Source organism: Podarcis muralis, chromosome 11 (genome assembly GCF_964188315.1).
Source record: "Podarcis muralis chromosome 11, rPodMur119.hap1.1, whole genome shotgun sequence".
Classification (NCBI taxonomy): domain Eukaryota; kingdom Metazoa; phylum Chordata; class Lepidosauria; order Squamata; family Lacertidae; genus Podarcis; species Podarcis muralis.
Window position 1 is genome coordinate 2,639,565 of NC_135665.1, and position 25,186 is coordinate 2,664,750.

The window sequence follows — 25,186 nt, forward strand, 5'->3', positions numbered from 1 at the left end:
ATTAATAGCCCACCCCTTGTGAGGTTTGGAGCTATGGGTTTTTTCCACACACACACACACACACACACACACACACACACACACACGAGGAACAGAAATGTTCTTCTACAACTTCCATGAGAAAGCAAACGAAACTTTAAAAATCTGCTCATATAAGTAAACCTGTTATTCCAGAGAATAGCTCCAACCTTTTGCATCCTACTTAATTATGAACACATTACTAGCCACTACAGAACAGAGCTCTATGCAGAGACTTTTGACCTTCCTACAAAAAATATATAAAAGGAAACAGCACTAGACCAGGGTGGACATAATTTGGGAAAGTGAACTATGGAGTGTGCTCTTTATTGCTCCAAGCTCTTTTAAAAAAAGAAGTTTGAAAGGGGGGAAATCTGTACACATCATATAAAAGGTAAAGGTACCCCTGCCCGTACGGGCCAGTCTTGACAGACTCTAGGGTTGTGCGCCCATCTCACTCTATAGGCCGGGGGCCAGCACTGTCCGGAGACACTTCCAGGTCACGTGGCCAGCGTGACATCGCTGCTCTGGCGAGCCAGAGCCGCACACAGAAACGCCGTTTACCTTCCCACTAGTAAGCGGTCCCTATTTATCTACTTGCACCCGGGAGTGCTTTCGAACTGCTAGGTTGGCAGGCGCTGGGACCGAACAACGGGAGCGCACCCCGCCGCGGGGATTCGAACCGCCGACCTTTCGTTCGGCAAGCCCTAGGCGCTGAGGCTTTTACCCACAGCGCCACCCGCATCCCACACATCATATAGTTTTCATATTTAATTCCATGGAAGTGGTATACCACCACATAGGGTAACTGGATTTCATAACAGTAATAAATAAAAAATGAGTGATTCAACATGGTCAAAAGGCACAACCTTTGCAGTAAATCAGGTCAGAAAACTGCAGCTAAGGTGGCAGCAAAAGGAATCTGAGTGGAGAAATTTGTAGATCAAAGCAACTAAGACTCTTAAAGGCTTCTTTTTTCAACTATGCTGTTGCTCTTAAAGGTCCAGGAGTCATATTTGTATTCCATTTTACATGCTTTGCTCATCTGAACACATCTTCATTGTACATAAAAATAAAATCCAGCAAGGGGAAAAACATGCAGAAGAGCTGATCTCCAGAATTATTAACTAATAAGAATTGAAGGATTAGTTGCAACCAACTTTTCACAAGTAGGAGATTTCAGATTATTCAATCAATATTTTAATAACCCAATGAAGCATCACAAAAAGGAGCTATATCCCTCTGTACATGATTTTATTATTTACATAATACAATATAGCATAGATGCCGGGTAGCATGATTATGTGCAATACATAAATATGAACTATCTGTACACATTTGTATATCTAATAACTCAACTGAGGACAAAGTTTAAAGCAAAACCTGATGCTTTTAATGAAGAAAAACTAAGACCGAACACTGCAATAGAAGTCAGAAGTAGTGCCCTGTGTATACACAACTATTTACAGATGAGGACAGGCATTACCACTACACTACTCTAAACTGTACTTGTTTATATAAAAAAACACAAGTTTCATACATCACAAAAACCTTCCATTATAACACAGAAGTGATATTACCAGACAAGCATCAGTGAAGTATACTGCCTTTTCTAGAGTTGTTATTGTACAATGCTGTAGATAATGCAGCCCATGCAATACACCCAAGAACACTATAGTCCTACACCCAAGTACTATTAAAATAATAAAGCAGCCCTCAGAGTGGTTCCAGGTACCACTTAAAGTCTACAGCAGCCATATTGGGTATGATTTTTCCATGCAAAATGGTGCAATCTCACTACATTTGAAAACTATAAAAATTAAAAGCTAACGTTCTTTTGAACCCAGAACACATTCAACTTAAGATGTATATGACAAATTAAATGCTTGAATACATTTGCAAACTAGGTTCATCATATGCATGTTACTTGACAGAGCTGCTGTGGTTATGTTTATTTTTTAAATGTAGCATTTTGTTTGTAAACTGTAAAACAGTCTTGTGGTTTTGTGCTACACAAACTTATCAGCTACATAAAGAGTAAGAAGCAGACAAATCTTCTGTTGTAGGCTAGTTCAAAAAGTTCTGAAAATGAAGTTTCCTTTGGGAACCAGTTTTAATAGTTGAGCAATTTTCATCAGTTCCAAGGATTGCACTGTTCAGACTCAAATTTCTTGGTTTCATTCAGTAGGTAACCTTAAACTGCAGCTTATGGCACCTGAACACCCGTTCTCTTTAGAAAGTGGCTCCTCTGCAGCTCAGTTTCAAAACAATGAATTGTGGAAATTAAAGAGGACAAAGTTTAACTATGGTAAAAGTAGACTCATTTTTTCCTGGTGTATAATTTAATCAAGCAGGCACGTAGCACTATCCAAGGATGATATACCTCAATTACATTCCCAAAAGGCAAATCTGCTGCAAACATGCAGATTTTATGCATCTGTTTGGCACATGTGAACTAGACAACTCTGTCTTTTGTGCATGTCTGTTTTCCAGTGCAGGTCTTACTCTTTCAATTCATTTTGGGGAGGGCATGTACACATTTTAAAGGGCTGTATCTATCCAGTTCTGCCTGTAACACCCACAACATCCTAAAATATCAATCAATAAGATAGACTAAAGTAAAACTCTGGAGAACATCAAAGGAAAATGGCCATGCATCTGCTCTTTAATGTTTTCCTAGGATATTTTAAAATAAAAACAAAGAAAGTCAGTCTTTTCACCGAGTAGGTTAGTTTATATTCTCTGGATTTTTTCAGCCACAACAACTGGATTCTCTTTTCTGATTTTTGCTGCAGCTTCTGCTTTGTAATCATATGGGCAGTTGTGCTTGTCAGAGTAACGGTGAAGTCCACAAAACAGATTTCCACATCGGCAATCAAACCCTGTAAAAGCACAAAAACAGCATAAAGTCCTGTTCGGTGAAGACCTAGGTTTCGTCATGTGGTATAAAAAACTGAACTCCCGTCCATACATACATCTGTGCCATTTCAAAGTGTCACAAAGTTTCAAAGTCTGCAAGTCCTCAGCAGTAACTATATTTAAGACTGGATAAGTGTGGATAACGCAGTGTCCAATAGCATACCTGTAAGGCCAACCTTCTTTCTGCACATAAAACATCTGTTCTTCTTTGGTTTAGGCATATCAGGTGTTTTCTCTTCATTCTGAGATGTACTAGGCTGACTAACTGTAGGACTGGGTTGAGTAACAACTGAAAAGAACAAAACGGGCCAAAGTTGATTAGACGTGGTATACTGTAATTCTAAACTGTTTTCATCTCCACATTTTAAATTCTCTTCTTTACACACCTCAGTGTTGGTAGTTTATTTATAGAAAGAGATGCTGAATTAATTTTTGGAAGCACCTACTCCTTCATCCTCCCTGTCTCCTTTTTGTAGTAAATAAATCATTAGAATGGTTCTCTTATTATGTTAATCTGAAAACACAAAGTTCTCCCCCACCCCTTCTGCCTATAGCAACCTATGACCCATGAAAAGCTTCCCTGGGGGGTTCCCCACCTTTTGTGGGCCAGTGGCTTCTATGTTGCCACAGTCCTCATCTTTTCCAGAACTCCTCTGTACCCTTCCATATTATTCAGGATGCCTCCCCTTCAGAGACTTTTTCAGGGGGGGCGGTGGGGGATAGTAAAGCTTCATTCCATTAAGTTAAATTTCTCAAGTTAGTTTAGGATTCAAGCAATTCAATCTTGATAGAAGCTCCAAGTAGAGCCCATAACCTTCTGGGCTGGTTCCCAAGTAATGGATTGTAGAAGACTTGTGTGCTGGAGATTACCAAGAGTAAAGATGCAGGTTTCGGAATGGGTATTTTATGGTCTCACTCAAACTTTCAGCAAACTACTACTCTTGCCACCACAAAAAACATACATTGGCTGAAAGGATGTACCTTGGAGGTTCCTCTTTCCTATTCTCTCCCCTATAATCACCATCACCTTCAAACAGAATCTGCATCAGCCCATAGCTGCTCCAGAGAACTAGGAAGGTATTTCTGGGTGCTCAACACCTTAGTGTAGTATGTTTCCATCTTTCTGTGCACACAGTATTCAGTGTTGCTGCACTATCATCATAAATGAAGAGCTAACACTATCATACTACTACTTTTTCTTTTTTACCTAATCTATGCAGTTAAAAAACGCCCTTTCATTTAATGCATTATCTCTTTACTTACACTACAGATTTATTAAGCTTACTGAAAGACACGTCTGTGGAAGATGGGTGGAACAACACACATCATACATAGGCCATAGCATATTCTATCGTTTTATATAATCCCACCTAGTTTCAGAACATTAATATGTATGCTACTTGATTCAAAGAAATATGGAAATAATTGTGCCATTTAAATATCTTTCAGCTTGCCGTCTACCTTTACATTTATCAGGAATATATATATAAAGGTCCCCCTGATGTATAAAGCTGTTCATCATTAAGGTTGTACCTGCTGGGCTGGCCTTTTCACTTACTTCTAAATGAATCCCATGTCCAAATTCACCTTATTTAGAATTACATTTTATGATACTATACACCAGCAAGAAATACTGGCAAAAGAATCGAACCATCCTAATATCAAAGCGTTCAAACAAAATCATATAGCAAAAATACATTACTAAAAACAACCTTTAAAAGCCTATTATAAGAAGAGTTCATCCAAACAATTAATGTAAATATATACCCATTGATTATGACTTCAGCACCAGAACATTCAATAGTGGGAATATTGAATGCAAATTAATACAAAAACACTCATGCAAAATGCTCTATGGATTCCAACCTTGTGAACTTATTCAAATTTAGGAAATATTTCATAAACACTTTACAAGTACCAGAAGTTACTTCAAAATGTCAAGTCTTTTAAAAAGGCCGGAATAACAATGCATGGAGGTATATTATATTCAGAAATAATCATTTCAGTGAAGTTGGTATACAAAACAGATATAAAATAGGGATATAAAAAACAAAGATACTTAAAAAAACCCCAACCTTGTTTACAAGATTGTTGGATTTCTCCAGTGATCTAAAGTAACTATTGAAAGTTGTAAAGACTGGTGAACTGCAGCACGTTAAAGAATTCATTCAAAATGCTTAAGGAAAAAAACGCCAACCATTTTGCATGGTTTTCTTTAAATAAAAAAAGAATAGCACATTCTCACTACTCAATTCATTTTCGCTGAAGGGACTAGCGACATTAATCTACTTATAATAACTGTTGGATGAACTCTTACAAGCAGTGAACAAATTGATCTAAGGGTGATAAATCTTTTACTTTGCAATTTTGCCTTTTAATGCTAAAGAACCAAATACTAAAGAGAATATGGCATCGTTTTTCTCATTGGTTACCAAACGTCTACACCTGCCAGGTCCCACTGAACTAGCTGCACTTAAGCGACTTTAAAAAAGGCATACCTGGCTCTGTTGTTTCTGTTTTCGGAGTTACTTTCTCCTCTCTTGAAATGCTCATTTCTGTCATTTGCTGTGTTACAGGCAAGGCGGCAACAGGCACATTTCTGCTTGCATTCAGTGAAATGAGAGCAATCTGTTAGTGCTATTAGGAAGACTAACACTTTATAAAGCTAAAACTTAAAAACCCTGGGCTCTTCTTTGACAACTATGACTGAACTCACTGGTGATAATATCTAAGTGTTCTTGTAATCTAACCTTATAGCAAACTAAGGCATTTACATCAATTCCCTCATTGTAAAGCTCAGAGCCTTTTTGATTGCAGAAATAATAAACTCTGCAGTTATTTCCCCTACAAACTAGCTGTAGCAGAAACTGTTACAATAGTAATAGGCTTAGAGTGTCCCTTACATACTCTCTCAGAATTATTTCATTTCACTATCAGGCTCTACACTGCTCTTACCTTGATTTGTCAGATGTGCTGCCAGCAGCACCTTCACAGTTGTTTAAACTAGTATCTGCTCTCTGTACAGATGCAGAGTCTGAGGTAGGACTGTTGGAACCACTTGATGTTCCTGTATGAAGGGGGAAATATAAGCATATATATTAGAAATGAAAACTTCATAATATGCAGATACTACAGCTGTTAAATACTTGGAAGTCTTTTTAATGAGTTAATTTGGCTTATACACAAAAATGCCTCAAAGTTACTAGAACAGTACAAATGTTCACTTAAATGTTTATATCTGAAATGTGACAGTATTCACAGCTAGCATTTCAGTTATATTATGTTCCTCCAGCACATACCCATTGGACTGATTCGGCCACTGTTTTGCTGTCTTTGAAGATGTTCTTTATAGCAGACGGAACACATTCCGTTAGTTCTAGGATTCCCATAAAATCCACATCCTGTGCTACACAGCATGGGCCCTGGGGTCTGGTTGGTCTCCTGAGCCATCTTGTGCTGTAAATAAACACACACACACACACAAACTGCTTTAGAAGTTGCTGTAAGATCATAATTCACATGAACTAGCCATTACATAAGATAACATCACATAGCCATATTTCCACAGTGGTCATTCTCTGTGTATAAGCACAGGCAACCATAACAGGAAAAGGGACTAAAGGAATTTTGTTTCCTGCTTGGCAGGGGGTTGGACTCGATGGCCCTTGTGGTCTATTCCAACTCTATGATTCTATGAATCCACTCCAAACAGAGTAAGTGAGGTATGAGGCAAAAGCCTGTTTCCACTTGAACTTTGTGAAAAGACACCACCTTCCCCCCAAATGCAGACAGGATTGTGAGCTACACCTGTGTGATTCCTTCCATCTTGTAAGTCAAATTGGCAGGAATAAGCAGGAATGCCACCTCAACTGTTGAAGCTGAAGAGAGGTAAGTAGCTTGCCTACTGATTATCTTCAGCCTAGGGCCTAAAAAGGAGAGGGAAGATTGGATTCATATTCTCCAGTCCCAAATTAACCTCACCTGGATTGCTTTACTACAGAAAAAATGTTGCCTCATAGCTTAGACGCCTGAGGGTCAATGTTAAGTGCATACAGGCATCAATGCAACCTGCCCACAATGCACTGCTTTCAAGTAAGCATATGGCAGAGGTGAATCTAAATGTATGTTCCATTGATAGTCATTCGGTGCTGAAAAGACCACATCCAGAAGGATCATCTCAAAGGTCATCCAGTCCAACCCACTGCAATTATGCTCCTTTGATTTAGACTTAAGGGTCCTAATCCAGCAATCTTTACTGGAGTGTGGAAACATTCTGTCTTTAACTGTGACTCCTACAACTGCAGAGCATTGGACTAGATCAGGCATGGCCAGACTTGGCCCTCCAGCTGTTTTGGGACTACAATTCCCATCATCCCTGACCACTGGTCCTGTTAGTTAAGGATGATGGGAGTTGTAGTCCCAAAACTGCTGGAGGCCAAATCTGGCCATGCCTGGACTAGATGACTCTTCAGGTCCCTTCCACTCTAGGATTCCTGCATTTTGCTCCACCTGCTCCACTTGTGGAGTGGGATGCAACAAGAACAACGCTAGAAGCAAAATAGACGAACTATCAAAATAGTTTGTGGTTCTGTTTTCCTTTATTCCTGTGGAGAAGGCAGACCAACATATGCTAATCATAAAACCCTGGACTGTGATTTGTCACTGAAAGGGACACAAATGTGTCCTGAACCTTTCATAGTGATTTTAAATCTTCAAGTCTATTCAATAAAGCAGAACAGCCTTATGCTTCTCCATTCATGCCTGCTCTGGTTATTGCCTATCAATAGATCTCACAGCATTTGGAGTACTTTTAGGCTCAAGAGACACACCGCTTGGTATATTAAAAACAAATTATGGAGATAAGGATGGAGCACTATTCTTGGTAGACTAGCTCAACAGGACCTGAGAACTTGGGCCCGTAACCAAACCAACCCCATGCTAACTGAGAACACCATGTGTTTAAATTATTTTATACAAAATCATCTACTATTGTAATAAGACAAAAGCCATTAAGCTGAAGAGTTTCACTTGAAGCAGGCTTTTTGGAAGATGTCCTGCTTAATATATTCATTAAAAGAAGCCACTCATTTTACAGCAACTCAGCAAAATACCGTGACTATCAAAACAAACTTGAACAAAATTTCCTGCTTGAAAAGGCCGCCTCATCTGTGCATGACACGGGTCATGTTTTAGCAACATAAACACTTCAACTTCATTACCATATAAGCTATGCAAGACTGATATAAAAATATAGGATCCATAACCTCTGTTCCCACAGCACTACATTAATTGGATTGTAACGTGTAATAATGGTCTACTAGAAAGAAAAGCATTCGAAGACCTCAACAATGGAAAGGCAGCATATAAAACTGTGAAATGAATAAAAATGAAAAATCTCCACAGAGCATATTTGCATGTATACATTTTAAACAGTATGAAACTTCCAAAGCTTGAATTTACATATCCTGCCTGAATAATCATGTTTTTTCTACACAAGCATCTTTAAGAAAATCAACTGAGAATGGCTTCAGAGTTTATTCTTCTTCTAAAAGGCCTGAAGACAAGAGTCCTGTACCATACATACGAGTGGGTCACTTTTCCACAATTGTTATAATATAGCATTTTAGAAGATATGCTCAAGGGGGACAGAAAAAGAGGGCCTGTTTCACAAAACAGTAGATAATATTTGCTGAATAAATATCACAAGGCAGACTTCAGGCACACCTTCACCATAAAGTCCACCCTAACTCATTAAAATCAGCCTGTAATTTATAAAGAAACATTTGTTTGGGAGAATATGTGGTCACAAATTTGACCTGTTTTTCCAAAATCGACACTGTAAGCTATGTAAAACTTATCTGTAAAAACAAAGCTGTGCCATTTTCATTTTTCTAGTTTCATGTAAATTTTGCACCATCCAATTAAAAAGCCCTAGAATGACATCATCAGTATCAAAGAAGTTTGCACCTGCAAATGACTAGCTGGAAAGCCAAACAAATCTTTACAGAAAAACAATGTTTGTTATTGGGTATGAATTTCATAATTTTAAGCTAGCTACCGTTGTTTAGACCTTTAGCTTTTTTACTGGAATATTGGGTTTGAATACTATCACATGCACGTCGTCTGCTTGCTTTAATATTTCTCAGAAGCCCAAGTCACATGGTGAGTGCATTAGCTTCCGCTTGTCACAAGGCTGCAATGTGACAGGCTGAGCTAGAGGCTCAGGCAAAAGCTCGTCAACAGGGGCCTCTGAAATCAGCTTCTATTTATATCTCCAAAGGCTGCCCAGCTCCTCCTGTACAGCCCACAGAACTGAAGCAGCAAAAATGTACCAACAGGAAACTATAAAAGCAGCTTAACAAAGGACACTCAATTAAGAGAAACATGTCAGGCTGATAACTGTATCGAGAATTTATCAGTGATTGTAGCCCTGAGCAAGAGTAGTAAGAACAGTTAAATGGCCCAGATGACTGCAATTCTGCCACTCCAGAGCACACACTACAAACTGTGTGCACCAGATGGTTCCTCCTAAAATATGCTTATTTGGGTTCCCGCTCTCCAGCTCAAGAAAGCTGTGCTTGCTCAACTGCAGGGCTTGCCTTCGGAGAACTGCCCCGTCCATGTTAGCTCCAGTGCTGGTCCAAAGCCCCGGCTACAGACACACTGTGGGGCATTCATGCGCATGACATGGGGAACAGGCCCCATCTACCAGCAAGGCCCCAAGGCTTCAGTTTAAGCAAAGCTTGCAAACCACGACTATGTTTATCCACGTTTCCTTCTTTTAAATGCAATTTAATGAGGAAGGGGGCAAAAAAGGAGAACTCCTCGGTGGAAACTGAGTGGTAAAGGCACACAATGAAACTAGGCCGGGGGGCCTGGAGGCCTGAGAAAGCGGGCGGGGGGGGTGGGGACAAACAAAGGGAAGGGAGGAGGGAGGAAGCGCCGAGGGAGGCGGGGGGGGGGGGAGAGGCCTGCCGGAGAATCCCTGAGTCACGGCCAGGCCTAGCCGAGGAGAAGAGCCGCTCGCGGCCTCCAAGGCAGGCGGCCCACGGGGCCCGGGAAGCCGCCTCTGTCCGGGGGGGGGCGGGAGAGGAGCCCCCTGGGTCCCCGCGTCCCCCCCCCGCCAGCTTTGTCCGCCCCCCTCCCTCCGAGGGTCTTCTGCCAGCCCCCCGCCCCCCCTCTCTCGCCTGGCTTTTGGGGCGGGGGTCGCGAAGGAGGCCCCTTTCCGGGGAGAACTCTTTCTCCCCCCCCCCGAAGAGCCGAAGCCCAGCTGCCCCTTCGCGGCCCTTTGTCCGCCTCCTTGGCGCGGGGGAGACGCGGAGACACCCAGCCCCCTGGCCGGGGGGGGGGGGGCAGAAAGGGCGCCGCTGGGTCCGCAGGGCCCCCCCCCGCCCCGAGGGGGGAGGGAAGGAAGGAAGGAAGGGGCGACTCACCCGCCTCGAGGCTCCCGGCCAGACTCCGAGCCAGAGGACAAAGAAGCGGAAACCAGGAGGAGGAGGAGGAGGAGGAGGGAGGCCGAGCAGGCCGCCGCCGCCGCCGCCGCTATCCCGGGCTCGGGCGGGAAGACAGCCCCGCCGCCGCCGCCGCCGCCGCTTCCTCCCTTTGTTCCTGAAGCAGCAGCAGCAGCGGGAGGAGGCGGAGGCGGAGGAGGAGGAGCCGCTGCCGGGCGGGGGGGGGGGGGGCGGGGGGAGCAGCTGGTTCCCGGCCGCGCGCGGAGGGCCGAGGGCGCCGCTGCTGCTGCCGCCGCCGCCGGTGGTGCCTCTTCTGCCTCTGCCCCGCCGCCGCCGCCGCCACCAGCCTCGGGGCCGGAGGAGCCGAGAGAGCGCCTCGCGCGCACAAACCGCCGCCGCCGAGCGAGCGAGCCAGCCAGGCAGGGAGGAGGGCGCGCGCGCGTCGGCAGCCCAGGCGCTTCGAGGGAGGCGGGCGGGGGCGCGCGCGGCGGCTGACGGGCTCGATGACGAGGCGCGACACGTCACCAGGCCCCGCCCCGCCCGCCCCACGCCGCCCCTCCCCCTCCCCAGGCCGGGATCGCGACGCTTCGAGGCGCCGCCGCCCCGAGAGGGATTCCCCCTTCCGCTCCTGCTGGCGCAGCCACGTCTCCTCGGGAGTAGGCCCCGAGCGGTGCCCGGACTGCAGCGCGAAGGAAGGGATGGAAGGCAGCCGCCAATTCCCGCGAAATCTCCCTCCCCCTTGGCGAGGAGAACCAGAAAACCCCGAAGCAGCCCGTGGCGCAGCAGGAGCTGGAGGCGCCTCCGAGAAGACCCTGCTGAGCGCGGAATGCCCTGCGTGTCCCTTGGGACATTCCCCAGGCATTGCTGCACATTCACCGAGGCACACTTGCTGATTTGTGGGCAAACCGCGTGGAATCTGCACAACTGTCAGCTTATGCAAACTCCCCTTTCAGGTCCGCGGTGCCCTCCCTCCTCATTTCTCTCCACACATTTACATGCCAGCCTAATCCTGGGAGAAGAAAACAAGACTGCCAGGATACCCATAATAAGGAGATGATCAGCTTCCATCAAATATTTTAAAAGATATATACAGTACATATTAAAGGGCATGCATGGCGCTTAGAGACTTTTCCTTGAGCATGGCTAGTCTTGCTAATTTAGTGGGATCAGAAATTTCATTTTGGATTTATTACATGCTTGTAAATTATCCAAGGACCTCTTATTGTTCCAGTTCTTGTGATTGGTCAGAAATGCAGTTTTAGTGGTGTCTTATTTACTGAGGTGGTCTGGCTGTGGCCACGGGAATCATAATTGTGCCATAGCAGTGCTTAGCCTAGGACCCCCTTTCTTGATCTTGCCTAATATTTGCTTCGATAACCAATTCCAAATTACTGTATTTCTTTCAGCATAAATAAAAGTCCCTATAATACTACCTCAACACATTGTAATTATAAATATTTTTTCTTCACTGTACACTCCTGTTAAGTGGCCTGCTGTTATTCGTTAGACAAATAAAATGTGAATGTTTAAATAGACAGTATTCGCTGTTATTCGTTAGACAAATAAAATATGAATGTTTAAATAGACAGTAATATAAAATGAATGAAAAACAAAATGGATCTCTACACAACAGGGAGCCCAGTTGAGGCTTTGAGCCATTTGTTCCCCCTTTTGTGCTTGCTGAACAGCTGTGACCTTTACCCTACATAAAGTTCACACAGCACATCAAGTTGCACATATTCTTGTTTTGCTGGGGTCCTTTTTTCAGTAGCAGTGAGTTTGATCAGTGTTACTATCTGCACGCTAGAGGGTTTCTTTGGTCCTTTTAGTGCCTCAGACTAGAGTATAGGCGTGTGGGCCTTGAACTTTCTGCTGTGAATGAGTAAGCTTGTGCTGCTAAGATGTAAACAGGGATAAAGCAGTTGCCTCTTTCACTCAGCTGCACTGAAGGGGCTCTCTTATACTACAGGAGGGATACGAGAGAAGCTGCTTCCCTGAGGTCAGCTGTGGTGACTGGGCAAAAACAGAACCGTACTTATCAGAGAAATGTTTCGACTGAATAGGTGCAGCAGAACCTTTTAGAGTTCTGGAGGCTTGGATCCTAAGGTAGGTCTGCATAAAGGGAAGGTTTTTCTGCTTACACAGGGGCAAGGTGGTTCTGATTTCCTTGCCTGCTGCTTCTGCAGACTGGTTTTCAGAGGGTTGGGCGATTCTCCAGAACAGCATTTTGGAAGGTGCAAAGGAGGACAGCAGACCTTGGGACAAAACTCCCATCTGTCTGCACAAGCAGATAAGCCCAAGCCCAGTCCAGGACATTTTTCTGCCAGAGGTGGAACAGTCAATGTCCCTGTAATGTTCTCTTTTAATGAGGATTTGTTAAAGAACTAAGTACGAACAGGTCTAATATCCTTTAGATGCTACTTCACTCTGGCTTCTTGCCCTACCCGCTTGGTTGGGCCTAACCTCAGCTAAATATGGGAGGTGCCCTTAAAAGTAGAGTCACATTTATCCTTACAGCCCTCTGCCAAATCAAGCTGTGCAGTACTCAGGTGTTCCCAAGCTGATCCATGGACCACCCACGGTTTGCAAGCTTCCTGCAGGTGGTCTAGCAAGAGTAGTGGGTGCATCAGCTGCTCCATCATTCTTAGAGCCTGGGGGTCTGCCTGGAAGGTGAGGATCAGTACAACCAGAACCCCTTTTCTGTTTTCTAAAATTATTACCCATCCTTCACTAGCAGGTCCCAGGCTGAGTTGCAGCAATTCAAAATTAAAAACACTTGGAACAGATTACAATTGCAGGAATATGGTTGACCCTGAAAACATACATCTCAGGTGTCAAAGGCCAGAATAAAGAGATTTGTACATTTTCTAATACAGACTTCCTCCACCTCAGCCCTCCTGATGTTTTGAGACTACAGTTCCCATCATCCCTGACCGCTGGTCCTGCTAGCTAGGAATCATGGGAGTTGTAGGCCAAAAACATCTGGAGGGCCGAGGTTGAGGAAGCCTGTCCCAGATAAATTCATTAATAAGCTATTGCCATTCTTTTATTTCTTTTATCCAATAAAGTTAACGGGAAGCTAGAATTAAGATGTAAAACCCAACAGACACATCAATTGCATTAAATATTCATACTGATTTTTAATGGTATTTGTATGGCTTCTATTATTTCTTCTATTGCTTTTTATTTATTGCAGTTTGACTTCTACAGTATTCAAATTGTAACACAATAAAATACAATAGAAGAAATAATGGAAGCCATACAAATAAAATTAAAACCATGCAGCATCTAGCACAACCCATTACAATTGGCATAACAGGCAGAAAAACCATTACATGGTCTGCCAAAACTCCCAGCAATTGTCAAGTGGTCCATTCCAGGGGGAGGGGGAGCTTTGGAAACCATTGCTCTAGGAAAATAGGAAGCTACTGCTTTGAAACACCCCTAAAAATATTGTGCACATCAGAAGGTAAGTTTCAATTTTGGGCTGAAGAGACCACAAGTGGGACACCATTACAGGACCCCATGTTCCAAGCAAGCTGAGTTGCAAAAGCACCCAATGAATTCATAGCATCACTGTAAATATATCTGTCATTCTGCCTCATTTGTAGATTTAAAGATACAAAAGCACATCAGATTTCTTTTAGCTGTGTTAAACCAGGCTTCCTCAATCTCAGCCCTCCAGATGTTTTGAGACTACAATTCCCATCATCCCTGACCACTGGTCCTGCTAGCTAGGGATCATGGCAGTTGTAGGCCAAACACATCTGGAGGGCCGAGGGTGAGGAAGACTGTGTTAAAGTAAGATATGATTACCTCAGCCTCTGCCTCCCCTCCCCACAATTACTAATGGCCTCGGCCTCTTGCCAGGAGAGCTTTAAACGAGGTTAATCTCTTTTACTCATCTCACCTGGATAGCAGAAAGAGATGCATTTCTAGAAGCTATTTCCAAACATTTAAACAAACTCTTACTGGCTGGCACCATGCGAGATTTTGTAACACTCATCCACTGTCAGAAAAAGAAGATAAGCAGTCGCAAGAGCATCTGGTAAACGCAATATCTTCTTTCACACAAACACCTGCCATCATCTGCCAGGGATGCTTTACTTGAGACTCCTGTATTGGATGGGGCTGGACTAGATTGGCATTTCTCAACCGGGGGCCCCCAGGGGCCTCAGGTGAAAATTGTGTAAATGGCAGGAGACCAGAGGACCACAGAGGGAAGTGAGAAATGATCAAGCAAAACTGTTTTTCATGGCATTTCTTACTTTGTCTTTGGTAGATTCAGGTCTCAGTTGTGTGAATTATTTACTCAGCCTAACCCTGAATCACCTTAACATACTGGACAGAGATGATCTTTGGTTATTCCTCACAGCAATAGAACCGGATATAAAAAGCTTGTTTCTGGTCATCCAGCACCAGGGTCACATTGATAGAGAAATACTTAAAGAATATTTTTTAATGTAATTGTGTTTTGTGTAAATTATAAAAATTAAAACATGATCTGTTTACAAACAAAACATTGAAATTGCTACCTTTCTACAGGTAGGACAGGGGGTCACAGGAAGGAAACAAGGTGGAAAGGGAGCCAGGGTTGGAAAAAGGTTGAGAAAGGCTGCATTAGATGACCCTCAGGGTCCCTTCCAACTCTACAATTCTATGATTCAGGGATTTGTAAATTTAAAGAAACAAAAGAACACCAGGTTCTTTCTAGAAGTGTTAAACATGTCTGGAATACAGGACTTGTTTTTATGTTAATTTTCAAGCCCAACACAAGCACAAGTTGGTGATGCTTTTCACTGTACTAGCAATGAGTCCTTGCACAGCCAAGAAACCTCCTGTCACAAGAACGTTTCCTTCTACCTTGCACACTTCACCTCCAGCAGCCGCTTCACCTCTTTGCTGGGCGGCTGCGGCTGCTCCACCCCACGACATGCCCCCCGCTCTCCCGCTCCCTCTCCCACGCCCTGCCCGCCAATGGTGCTGTGGCTGGGACAACGGAGGTGGAAGAAGAGCAGGGCAGAGATACCTGAGAGGGCCAGGGAGAGGGAGAGCAAGAGGGAAGGGAGGCAAAATACAGGGAACCCTCGATTTGTGTGGGGGTTGCGTTCTAGGTCATTGTGCACTTGCATGAAATCACGTGAAATGGAAATGCCCTGTTTTGCTCCTGCCCCACACTTTTAGTGATGTCCTTTTTGATGTTTGTGGGTCACTTCTGGGTTTGGCACTATGTGTTTGGCACTGTGTGCACAATTGTGCACATATCTGTCATGCCTAAAATGGTGGTTGCATGTACAGGACAAACTGCATCTCATATTAAATCGGTGTGGGACACAGTGTTTGGCTGCTGGCTGGGCTTTCTGCCTTTGGCTTGGAGGGGCTCAGAAGTTGAACATACCTGTGCTTGGAAAATCCCTTATTTTGGCTGCTGATCCCTTATTTTCGAGGCTGCTGGTCCCTTATTTTCAAATCTGTAAGTTGACAGTTATGCCACAAGTGCTACAGCTACCAAGAGTTCACCTCCAATTCCAACCTCCTCTTTCATTACTCCGTAGCAGCTCCTGAGACTAAACCTGCAATGTGGACATTTTAAAGTGGGGTTGATCAGAACAAATGTTCAGAGGTCATTTCCTTGTACCCAGGAACAGGTGAAACAAGCCACCGTTGGCAGGACTGGCAGCAACTGCAGCAGGTATGCTCTATGCAGATATTGTCTTCTCTTGTTAACTTTGCTGCAATAAATGTGCATTCTGTAGCTGACCTCCTTTGCAATGGTTAATTTTGAAATCTTTAATATAACATTTTATTTTCCTGTTAATGTTGCTTTGAATGTATATTTGACTTTATTCAGTCATATTTTAGACTACATGGTTTTATTTGCTGTTTTAGTGTGTTGTAAATTGCTTTGAGATTTTTTTCCATAAAAATATAAAGCAGTAAAGAAATGGAATGAATAATAACAATATTTAAAAAATACCAGACCACTCCCATTTTTGTTAACTCGGAAGCAAATAATGTTTCCACAAGGATAAGTGAATTAAACAACCCAAGGTATGTGATGAAAACAATTTTAGATCCTATGCAGCACAATCTACCTCTTTCTACCTGGCCTCCTGGCCAGATTTTGCCTTCATGAGCTCACCAGCAGGGGTTGCGCTCAGAGAAAACCAAGGACACAGTTTGCATTCACAGGCAAAGTCTTGAAATATTTCTGAAATGTACCATGAGGGAATTCCATAATCAGAAGACAGTCACCCCAAGCACCTCTCTTCATACTCGCATCTCTCTCCTCTCCTGCCTCTGTTCTGTTTATCTGTCATTATTTTTAGTTGTATACATTAACATTTGTTCATATTTGCTGTTTTGCAGGTCCACTATACTAAATACCTTGGGTTTTTGCTCATTTGTGTTTAAATGCTGCAGCCTTTTTAATGTCATGATGGAGGAAAATGTTGGTCTGCGGATGGATTCTCCGTGCAGAGACAGCAAAACAGGAATTATGAGATGGCTTTCCTGGCATTCCACAGCACAAGGAGCATGGGGCATCTGGTGTCTTGAGCATACATTTTAGCATTTTTAAAAGCCTACTTTTGGATGTGTGCTTTGTTTTTATTTTTTAAATGAAATAAGGACAGAAGTAAAACGGTACAAGGGTTGACCATTGAATTTCAGATTGCTGCAGATTCCCTGCTCCTAACACCGTTTAATTCCTCTTGCTAAGAGCTGGAATTCTCAATAACTTTTGTATGTATGCATTTTTGTTGTTGTTGTTGTTGTGACATTATTTTCTTTTTTCTGATTTTCCTCTTAATTTTTATTACACTCTAGTTTTGGGCAGATAATTAAAGGTAAAGGTACCCCTGCCCGTACGGGCTAGTCTTGACAGACTCTGGGGTTGTACTGAGGCATTCCTAGTGAGCAAGTTCCTCTTGCTTATGAGCCAGCAGCATCTGTGTGTACTGTTTGCTTATTATTAGATTAATATCCTCTCTCTCATCCAAGGAGAATGAGAATAAATTGGCATTGATTCAAAGTGCTTGAATTTATTTTATCAAAAATATAAGTGGGTTGACTATATCCTGGATACCGTTTATTTATGATCACTGGAATTTTTGAACTAGTCACAAAGTATTTACCAAGGACTGACCTGTTGTCTGGAACTACATCCTGAACCTATTAAAAATGTATGTTTCTAAGCAGCTAAAGGCGTCTAAATAAACCAGGCATGCAGTGTTGGAAGAACCCTCTCCAGCACCTGGGGCGGCGTAGCCCATTTGGACTGCGAATGTGGCATCCCGCATGTGCGCAGTCCGTACGGGATGCCGCTCGCGCGTGGTGACCGTATGAACTGCTACTTGCGCAGCGCCCATACGGACTGTGTGCGCCCTCGGCCACTCTACAGCTGGGGGAGGCAGGGGCCACCTTGTCACCCCTCCCAGAGTGGCACCTCCACCCCCCTTACTATGCCCCTGCAGGCATGTCCAAAGTCCGTTATGAGGGCCTAATCCGGTTTAATCCTAAAAATCCTAAAAAACCATAACTCTTCACGTCATCAAATCTGGCCCTCTTTGGACACCACTGGAGTAGTCAATGGAACCTGGGAATCTAAGTGCCACAAACCAGCTAAAATGGTTATTGGGCTCTCTGTTTCACTAAAGTGAACTGCCGGCTTCAGAGCTGGAGACAACCAGTTCAACTCTACAATGCAGAAGGGTAATTATCACAAACAAAATAATAATAATAAAAATTCCTTCCAGTAGCACCTTGGAGGTCAGCTAAGTTTGTTATTGGTATGAGCTTTTGTGTGCATGCACACTTCTTCAGATACAAGGCTGTCTTACCTTGGCATTCAGCTGGATACTGTGGCACAGACTTCCTCACTGCCTGAGGGTAAATTGATGGCCCTATGTGACATTATTTTGGAGTTTTTGCCACTGGAGAAGGTTATCTTGAGACAGATTCAGTCCCTATCGGGTCATATGAATTTCGCCTGCAGGGTGGTTGCTCCTGGTCGCCCCCTTTGTGCTCACCTGGCAAGACTCTCTGCAGGCCTGCATTCACCCATCATCAGGTGCGATTGCCTAGGGAGGTCAAGGCAGACCTCAAGATGTGGCTGGAATTCCTGAGGGAGTTCAATGGAGTATCTCTGTGGCAGGATACCTTGAACCTGCACTGTGATTTCCAGGTCCATTTGGACACTGCTGGATCCTTGGGTTTTGGGCTCTTTTCCGTGGCCATTGGTGTGCACAGCCATGGCCTGAGCACTGGCAGGGCACAGTCATTACCCGTGACTTAACGTTTCTTGAGTTTTTCCCCATTGTAGTAGCAGTGCACATGAGGACCATGGAGTTCAAGGACCGGCGGGTCCGTTTCTAGTCCGATAATCAGGCCGTGGTGAGTGTTTTGGCAAGGCAGTTGTCACGCTCCAGTAGAGTCTCTGCCCTTTTGCACACGTTTGTGCTGCGGTGCCTCAGGTTCAACATTGTGTTTTCTGCCTGTTTTATTCCTGGCGCTACTAATGATATTGCTGATGCCCTATCCCATTTTCAGATGGAGCGCTTCAGATCCCTGGCTCCGGATGTACAGCAGTTTCCGGAATATTTCCCTGTTCAGCTTTGGAACCTTGGCAGCAGCTAGTCCTTAGGGAGTAGTGGCATCTGTTTCTTCTTCCACATTGCGGTCTTAGAAGAGGGCCTGGATGGACTTATTAGCGTTTCAATCACGGCACTTGACAATCAACAATACTTTGTTGCCATCCATGCATCAGGTGTTGCAGTATTTGGCTCACCTGTGGAGCATGGGTCGTGCGGTTAAGTCCATTAGAATTCAATCTTCTGCCATTTCATTTTTCTGTAAATCCTTTTATTCTAAAGATCCTTGTGCAAAGTTTCTAGTGTGCAAGGCTCTGGAGGGTTGGGGCAGATTGCAGCCACCTAAGTCGCCAGGTAGGAGGCTGGTCACTTTTGACCTTTTATCCAAAATGTGCAGCAAGTTAAGACTTGTCTGCTGGTCCACTTATGAAGCAAGACTCTTTTCAGCGGCTTACTCTGTCGCGTTCTTGGTGCACTGCGTGTGGGCGAAGTGGTGCTGGAGTCAGCACAAGGAGGGTTCTCTAGGGGCTTGCTTTTGCAGGATGTTCAGCTTTCTGAGGGGGAGCTGGTTCTCACCATCCGGAACTCCAAAATGGACCAGTTGGGCAGAGGTGCCTTAATGAGGCTGCCTGCCACTGGTAAGCATGGCCCTTGTCCAGTTAAAGATGCCAGGAAGTATTTGTCACTTTGCCCGCCTGGGGATGGTCCCTTCCTGATTCACAAGGATGGGAACCCGTTAAGGAGGCATCAATTTGCTGCAGTGATGCGTAAGGCAATCGCAGCTTGTGGTCTGCTGGCCAGTGTGTTTGCACCTCATTCCTTTTGCATTGGTGATGCCACCACTGTTGCACACTGGGGATCAAGGATTTGGGAAGTCTGATGCATACGGGGTTATTTACGGAAGCGGTGCTGAGGTGCAGTTATTAATGTTGTTTTGTTCATTCCTAGGTCCGTCTGCCCTGCATATCTGGATAGTCGAGCACAGCATTGTCCACTGGGCCGGCAGGAGGGCAGCAGAGTCTGGATTCAGACCCAGGCTTGGACTTCCCGACCACGTGAGTGTCTCCTGGGTATCCAGACAAGGAATGTGTTGGGAGGAGCTTCTCCCGATGGTGCAGGCGAAGGTGTCTGCGGAAGGCACACCTGCGGCGATGGTGGTGCAGCTGGGCGAGAATGATTTGCCTGAAGCTCCCGGCTTGAGATTGCGGACCTGCATGCAGGAGGACTCGGAAGAGTTGAAGGCAGCTCTTCCTGGACTCAAAATATTTTGGTTGCAGCTGTTGCAGTGATGTGTTTGGTGAGGTAGCCAGTGCCCAGCTGCCACTGAGAGTGTCAGGAAGCGTGTCCAGAGCACTGTGGCCAAGAAGGTTCTGGCCTTGGGCGGGACAGTGATCTGTCACCTGGGCATTACCTTCCATGATGCATGCTTGATGGGGTGCATCTGTCTGTGACTGGGAATGATTTGCGGCTGACAGCAGTGACAGTGGGGTGAAGGGATTGGTTACAAGTGTGAGTGGTTGGCGGTGAGAGCAGGTGCTCGTGTGGCGGATAGGCACTGGTTCAGGTGATAGGGATGGGAGAACGGTCTCGCCATCCCTATGTGAAGGGTATTCCGTTAAAGGAATCCAGGGACTCAAGTTGGCTTGGTCAACCCCCGAGAGGAGGTTGTGCCCATGCCTGAGTCCAGGGGAGCATCTGGGGAGTGGACATAGTCCGTTCCCGGGCTTTCCACCTACCGCAGGTGTTCACCCTTGGCTGACCTATGATGGATTTCTGGCTTTTGGCTACAGTATTAAAACTGTTATTATTATTATTACTATTCTATTTTTTATTTCATTTCTCTACTGCTTTATATTTTAGAGAAAAAAGTCTCAAAGAATTTAGATCCTACATTAAAACATCAGATAAAACAATCCAGCATAAATTTGATCACAGAAGAAAATGAAATGAAGTATACTGTACATTAAAAGCCACATAATCAACAGGAAACTAAAATGTTATCTTAAAGATTTCAAAATAAAAATTTACAAAGGAGATCATATACAGAATGCAGATTAAACACAGCAAAGTTAGTAAAAAAGATATCTTAACATTTCAACAGAAACATTCTGAAGGAAATCATATATAAAATGCACATTTAAAACAGCACAATTAGCAAGAGAATAAAATATCAAGCTTTGAATGTATCTGCTGCTGTTGCTGCCAATCCTGTCAATGGTGGTTCATGGTGGATGACAGCTGTGGAAGTTCAGGCACTAAGAGACAGCCAAGATGGTTAATAACATGGATTTATATTCAACAGTGTAGGAAATAATAATAATAATAATAATAATAATAATAATAATAATAATAATATCTTTATTGTCATTGCCCCCTCTCGGGGACAACGAAATTAAGAAGAAGAAGAAGAAGAAGAAGAAGAAGAAGAAGAAGAAGAAGAAGAAGGGGAGTTTGGATTTGATATCCCGCCTTTCACTCCCCTTCAGGAGTCTCAAAGCGGCTGACATTCTCCTTTCCCTTCCTCCCCCACAACAAACACTCTGTGAGGTGAGTGGGGCTGAGAGACTTCAGAGAAGTGTGACTGGCCCAAGGTCACCCAGCAGCTGCAGGTGGAGGAGCAGAGACGCGAACCCGGTTCCCCAGATTACGAGACTACCGCTCTTAACCACTACACCACACTGAAGTCGCAGGAACTTCATTTCTATGTGAGTCATGGCCATTTCAGTAAAAGTGATAGCCAGGCATTTATTGTACATACCTTCACTGTAAAAACTGCCCAGTTTAGTATGAATTATTTGTGAGAAATAAAAAAAAAAAAATACCGGTAGGTGATATCAGCTATAGGACTTCCCGAAATCTGGTTAGCCTAGGGCAGGTTTCCTCAAACTCGGCCCTCCAGATGTTTGGGACTACAATTCCCATTATCCCTGACCACTGGTCCTGCTAGCTAGGGATCATGGGAGTTGTAGGCCAAAAACATTGGGAGGGCCGAGGGTGAGGAAGCTGGGCCTAGTGTGTCTCGCAAATGCTGCAAAAGGTCACCCCAGAGTAGTTTTGGAACTGACAACCACATGGAATTACGCAGAGCTGTCTCTGGACTGTGGTGAGATATTTAGGACAATTTGATTTTGTCCTGTAGTAGGGCTGAAAAGGTTTTAAATTGAATTGAATGAAGTTAACACAAATACATGGCTCAATTAATGACAGAGGTTGTCTTCCTTGAAGCTGTATTAAATCTGTTGGGAAGAAAGTAAACTATCTTTGGGAAAAGGGTATATATTTAACATTTGCTACTACTAGTTCAGTAGTCAATTGCAGTCAAGTGCCAGGCCTTAAATAGCAGCTACATCTTTCTTGGGATTTTTGAGAATTATAAAAATAGCGCAAAAATATTTGACACTTACTGAAAGGCAAAAAATAGGATTTTTTATTATTGTTATTGAATGCAGTAGCCCGAAACCAAGCTTTCATTTCTAACTGCATCAGTTATAACCGCACAGTTTCAGTTACCAGAAGTAGGATTAATATATTACTTTCATTAATCAAGAAAAAATCAGAGACGGCAATCATGTTCACAACTCCCACATTCTTCCTCCTGTGAGATTGCTGTTAAAGAGCTGCAGATTAGGAAATATTCTATGTTGCCATCAAGCTATTTGGCACATAACTACTAACATTCAATTCCCCTTTCCATCAAACTGCTGGTGGTATTTTCTACTCATAAAGAAAATATAAAGGGGTTTGGGGAGGAGAAGGGCACTCAGATGTGTGTACAGACCTCTCCACTCGCGCATGTTAATATTTGTGTTCTTGACACTGCAGTTAGTGGCCAGAGACCCAGTCTGAAGGCTCACATTGCTGTCAAAGGATCCAGAAGGCCCTGATTTTGCCACTTTGAGTCCCATGTGCTATCATCAATACATATTGATCCAACTTGGCAGAAAGGACTTATTTTATATTTTTTTAAAAATAAAATTAAGCTTCTAATCCTTGCTATTGTACAAGAGTGAAGCAACTGTAGCTGTTTTCCCCCATAGCCTACTCCCTGTCCCAAGTTCAAAGAATAGTGGGCTACATACTTTGTTCACATTCTCTAATACAGTAGGCATAACCAAGAAGACTGTAAATATGTTAATATATTGTGCTAACTAGGGCTTTGCAATGGATCTAGCTGGATCCCCAACCCAGCCAATTGGAAGGGGGGCGGGGGGGGGTCAGGGCTTCACGTGAGTTGCATGGAGGCAATCCTCCATCACCCTGGTTCTGGCTGGGCCTCCCAGAGTGATCTGGGACTGCTGGGGATAGGACATCATCAGACAGAAATAAACAGCTTTGCCTGTGCACACCTGTTTCCAGCAGGGAAACAAGATTGAACAGGTGTAATCCTGCTGGCTTCAGGGGTCTCCTTTGCCAGAACACACTGGGGAAGCAGACCCCAGCAGGATTGGATCCTTTGCTCCCCTTCTGCTCCCTGGCTGGATGTTTAATTAGGGAAGTAAATGAGCAGTGGTGATCTCATTGTGCAACCTGGACCCATCGAAGAGCCATGCCTTCAAATCCTCATTGCCACAATCTCCATTTTCTCCTCATCTGTTAGATCTCCAGGGGGAAACAGGAAGGGGTAGATCTGGCCAAGCGGTCTTGCTTGCTGACTTCTTACAGTAGACACGGGTGGCACTGTGGTTTAAACCACAGAGCCTCTTAGGCTTGCTGATCAGAAGGTTGGTGGTTTGAATCTGCGCGATTGGGTAAGCTTCCACTGCTCTGTCCCAGCTCCTGCCAACCTAGCAATTTGAAAGCATACCAGTGTGAGTAGGTAGATAAATAGATTCTGCTGTGGCAGGAAGGTAAATGGCATTTCCGTGCGCTCTGGCTTCCATCATGGTGTTCCGTTGTGCCAGGAGCGGTTTAGTCATGCTGGCCACATAACCCAGAAAGCTGTCTGTGGACAAAGGCCGGCTCCCTTGGCCTGAAGTGAAGTGAGTGCCACACCCCATAGTTGCATTTGACTGCACTTAACCATCCAGGGGTCCTTTACCTTTTGCCTTACAGTAGAATAGGCTCAGCTTTTGTACTATTACTTATATGAAAATGTCACAAAATAAAATTATGGAAATGTTGTTTGGTTTCATCTATGGGTGCCAAATTGTGAGTGGAGTTTATTTCTGAAAATGTAAAACAGAGGGGAAATGTACAAAGTTGGAGTCATACTGACTTGTGAATTGTACAGTAGGTGTGCAGCAAACTATTTCCTCAGATTAATTAAGTTTGGAATGTATTTTTGGAACTTTTCCTGGAAGCTGTTCAAAAAAGATCACAAGCACCTGGGTGTTTTCTGGATTGTCTGTGTATTTGCATCTGAACAATGATAATCTACTAGATGATACAATTGCATTATATGCTCCATTTTTTTAACCTGCTTATGAAGTAACTCATAAGACAATGAGAACTTGTTTTCATAGTTCTACACAGGCATCCTTTGTTTGAGATGAGTTTTACACATCAATTATTTCTATGGCATTTTCTTTTGAATTGTTTTCAAAATTCATCTGGAGTTGCATTTTAATACAGCTATTGCTAAAAACATAGTAGCATTCAGAAAGAATGCCCTGACCCACCCCAGAGTCAGGCAGCTTGGATCAGCCCCCTCTGTGTTATCAAATACAGATGCCTTGATTCTTCCCAAAGGCAGCACAATTCAGGTCCGAGGTCCCCTCTGCAAGCCAGAGACCATCTGGCTCGTTACTACGCATGACTTTTGTGAAGATATAGATGGAGGTATAAAATAGTTCCAAAAGGGGACTTAGTCTTAATATTATAGGCATTCCATCTTGGTTCCTTTAACTATTACTACTACATCTATGGACTGTACCATAAACAGACATATTCAGCACAGGAAAGATGCATCCTGGCTGCTAGGGGGAAAGGAAGGTCAAACGATGGAGATTCAAAGGACCAAAAAATCAGACAGAAGCAGGAAAGAAAAGTGCACTAAAGAGGAGTTTCTCTTTAGGACCTCAGGGATTCATGTACTGCAGCCTGGAATCTAAACAGCTCATTGAGCAATCACAGCTGTACCTTCACTCCTTGATTTCACTCATCTCCCATAAATCTGATGCATATCCCACAGGACCAGCATGTGCTCCAAGTTGGGACCTATTTTTATTTATTTTTGCTCTTGTAAATATACTGTATTCCAAACATGGT

General features: G+C 43.9%; 1 protein-coding gene and 1 long non-coding RNA gene across 3 annotated transcripts; one reads left to right on the forward strand and one right to left on the reverse strand.

The window, feature by feature from the left end:
* Positions 1 to 1,255: 1,255 nt before the first annotated feature.
* ZFAND5 (zinc finger AN1-type containing 5) lies at positions 1,256 to 10,587 on the reverse strand. Of its 2 annotated transcripts, none has more exons than XM_028748148.2 (6): positions 10,371 to 10,587; positions 6,237 to 6,393; positions 5,893 to 6,004; positions 5,436 to 5,539; positions 3,101 to 3,226; positions 1,256 to 2,900 (listed from the first exon to the last, which is right to left on the reverse strand). In XM_028748148.2, exons 2-6 carry the CDS (start codon positions 6,385 to 6,387, stop codon positions 2,752 to 2,754), a joined length of 642 nt encoding a protein of 213 aa, XP_028603981.1. In that variant the 5' UTR covers positions 6,388 to 6,393; positions 10,371 to 10,587; the 3' UTR covers positions 1,256 to 2,751. The 2 variants fall into 2 exon arrangements, with proteins under 2 accessions (XP_028603981.1, XP_028603982.1); XM_028748149.2 differs by having other exon boundaries at positions 5,436 to 5,536; positions 10,371 to 10,582.
* A 92-nt stretch (positions 10,588 to 10,679) lies between these two features.
* LOC144329181 (uncharacterized) lies at positions 10,680 to 17,465 on the forward strand. Its single transcript, XR_013394595.1, has 3 exons — positions 10,680 to 12,494; positions 15,944 to 16,080; positions 16,758 to 17,465. It is a non-coding gene; the product is annotated as an uncharacterized LOC144329181 (long non-coding RNA).
* Positions 17,466 to 25,186: the final 7,721 nt, after the last annotated feature.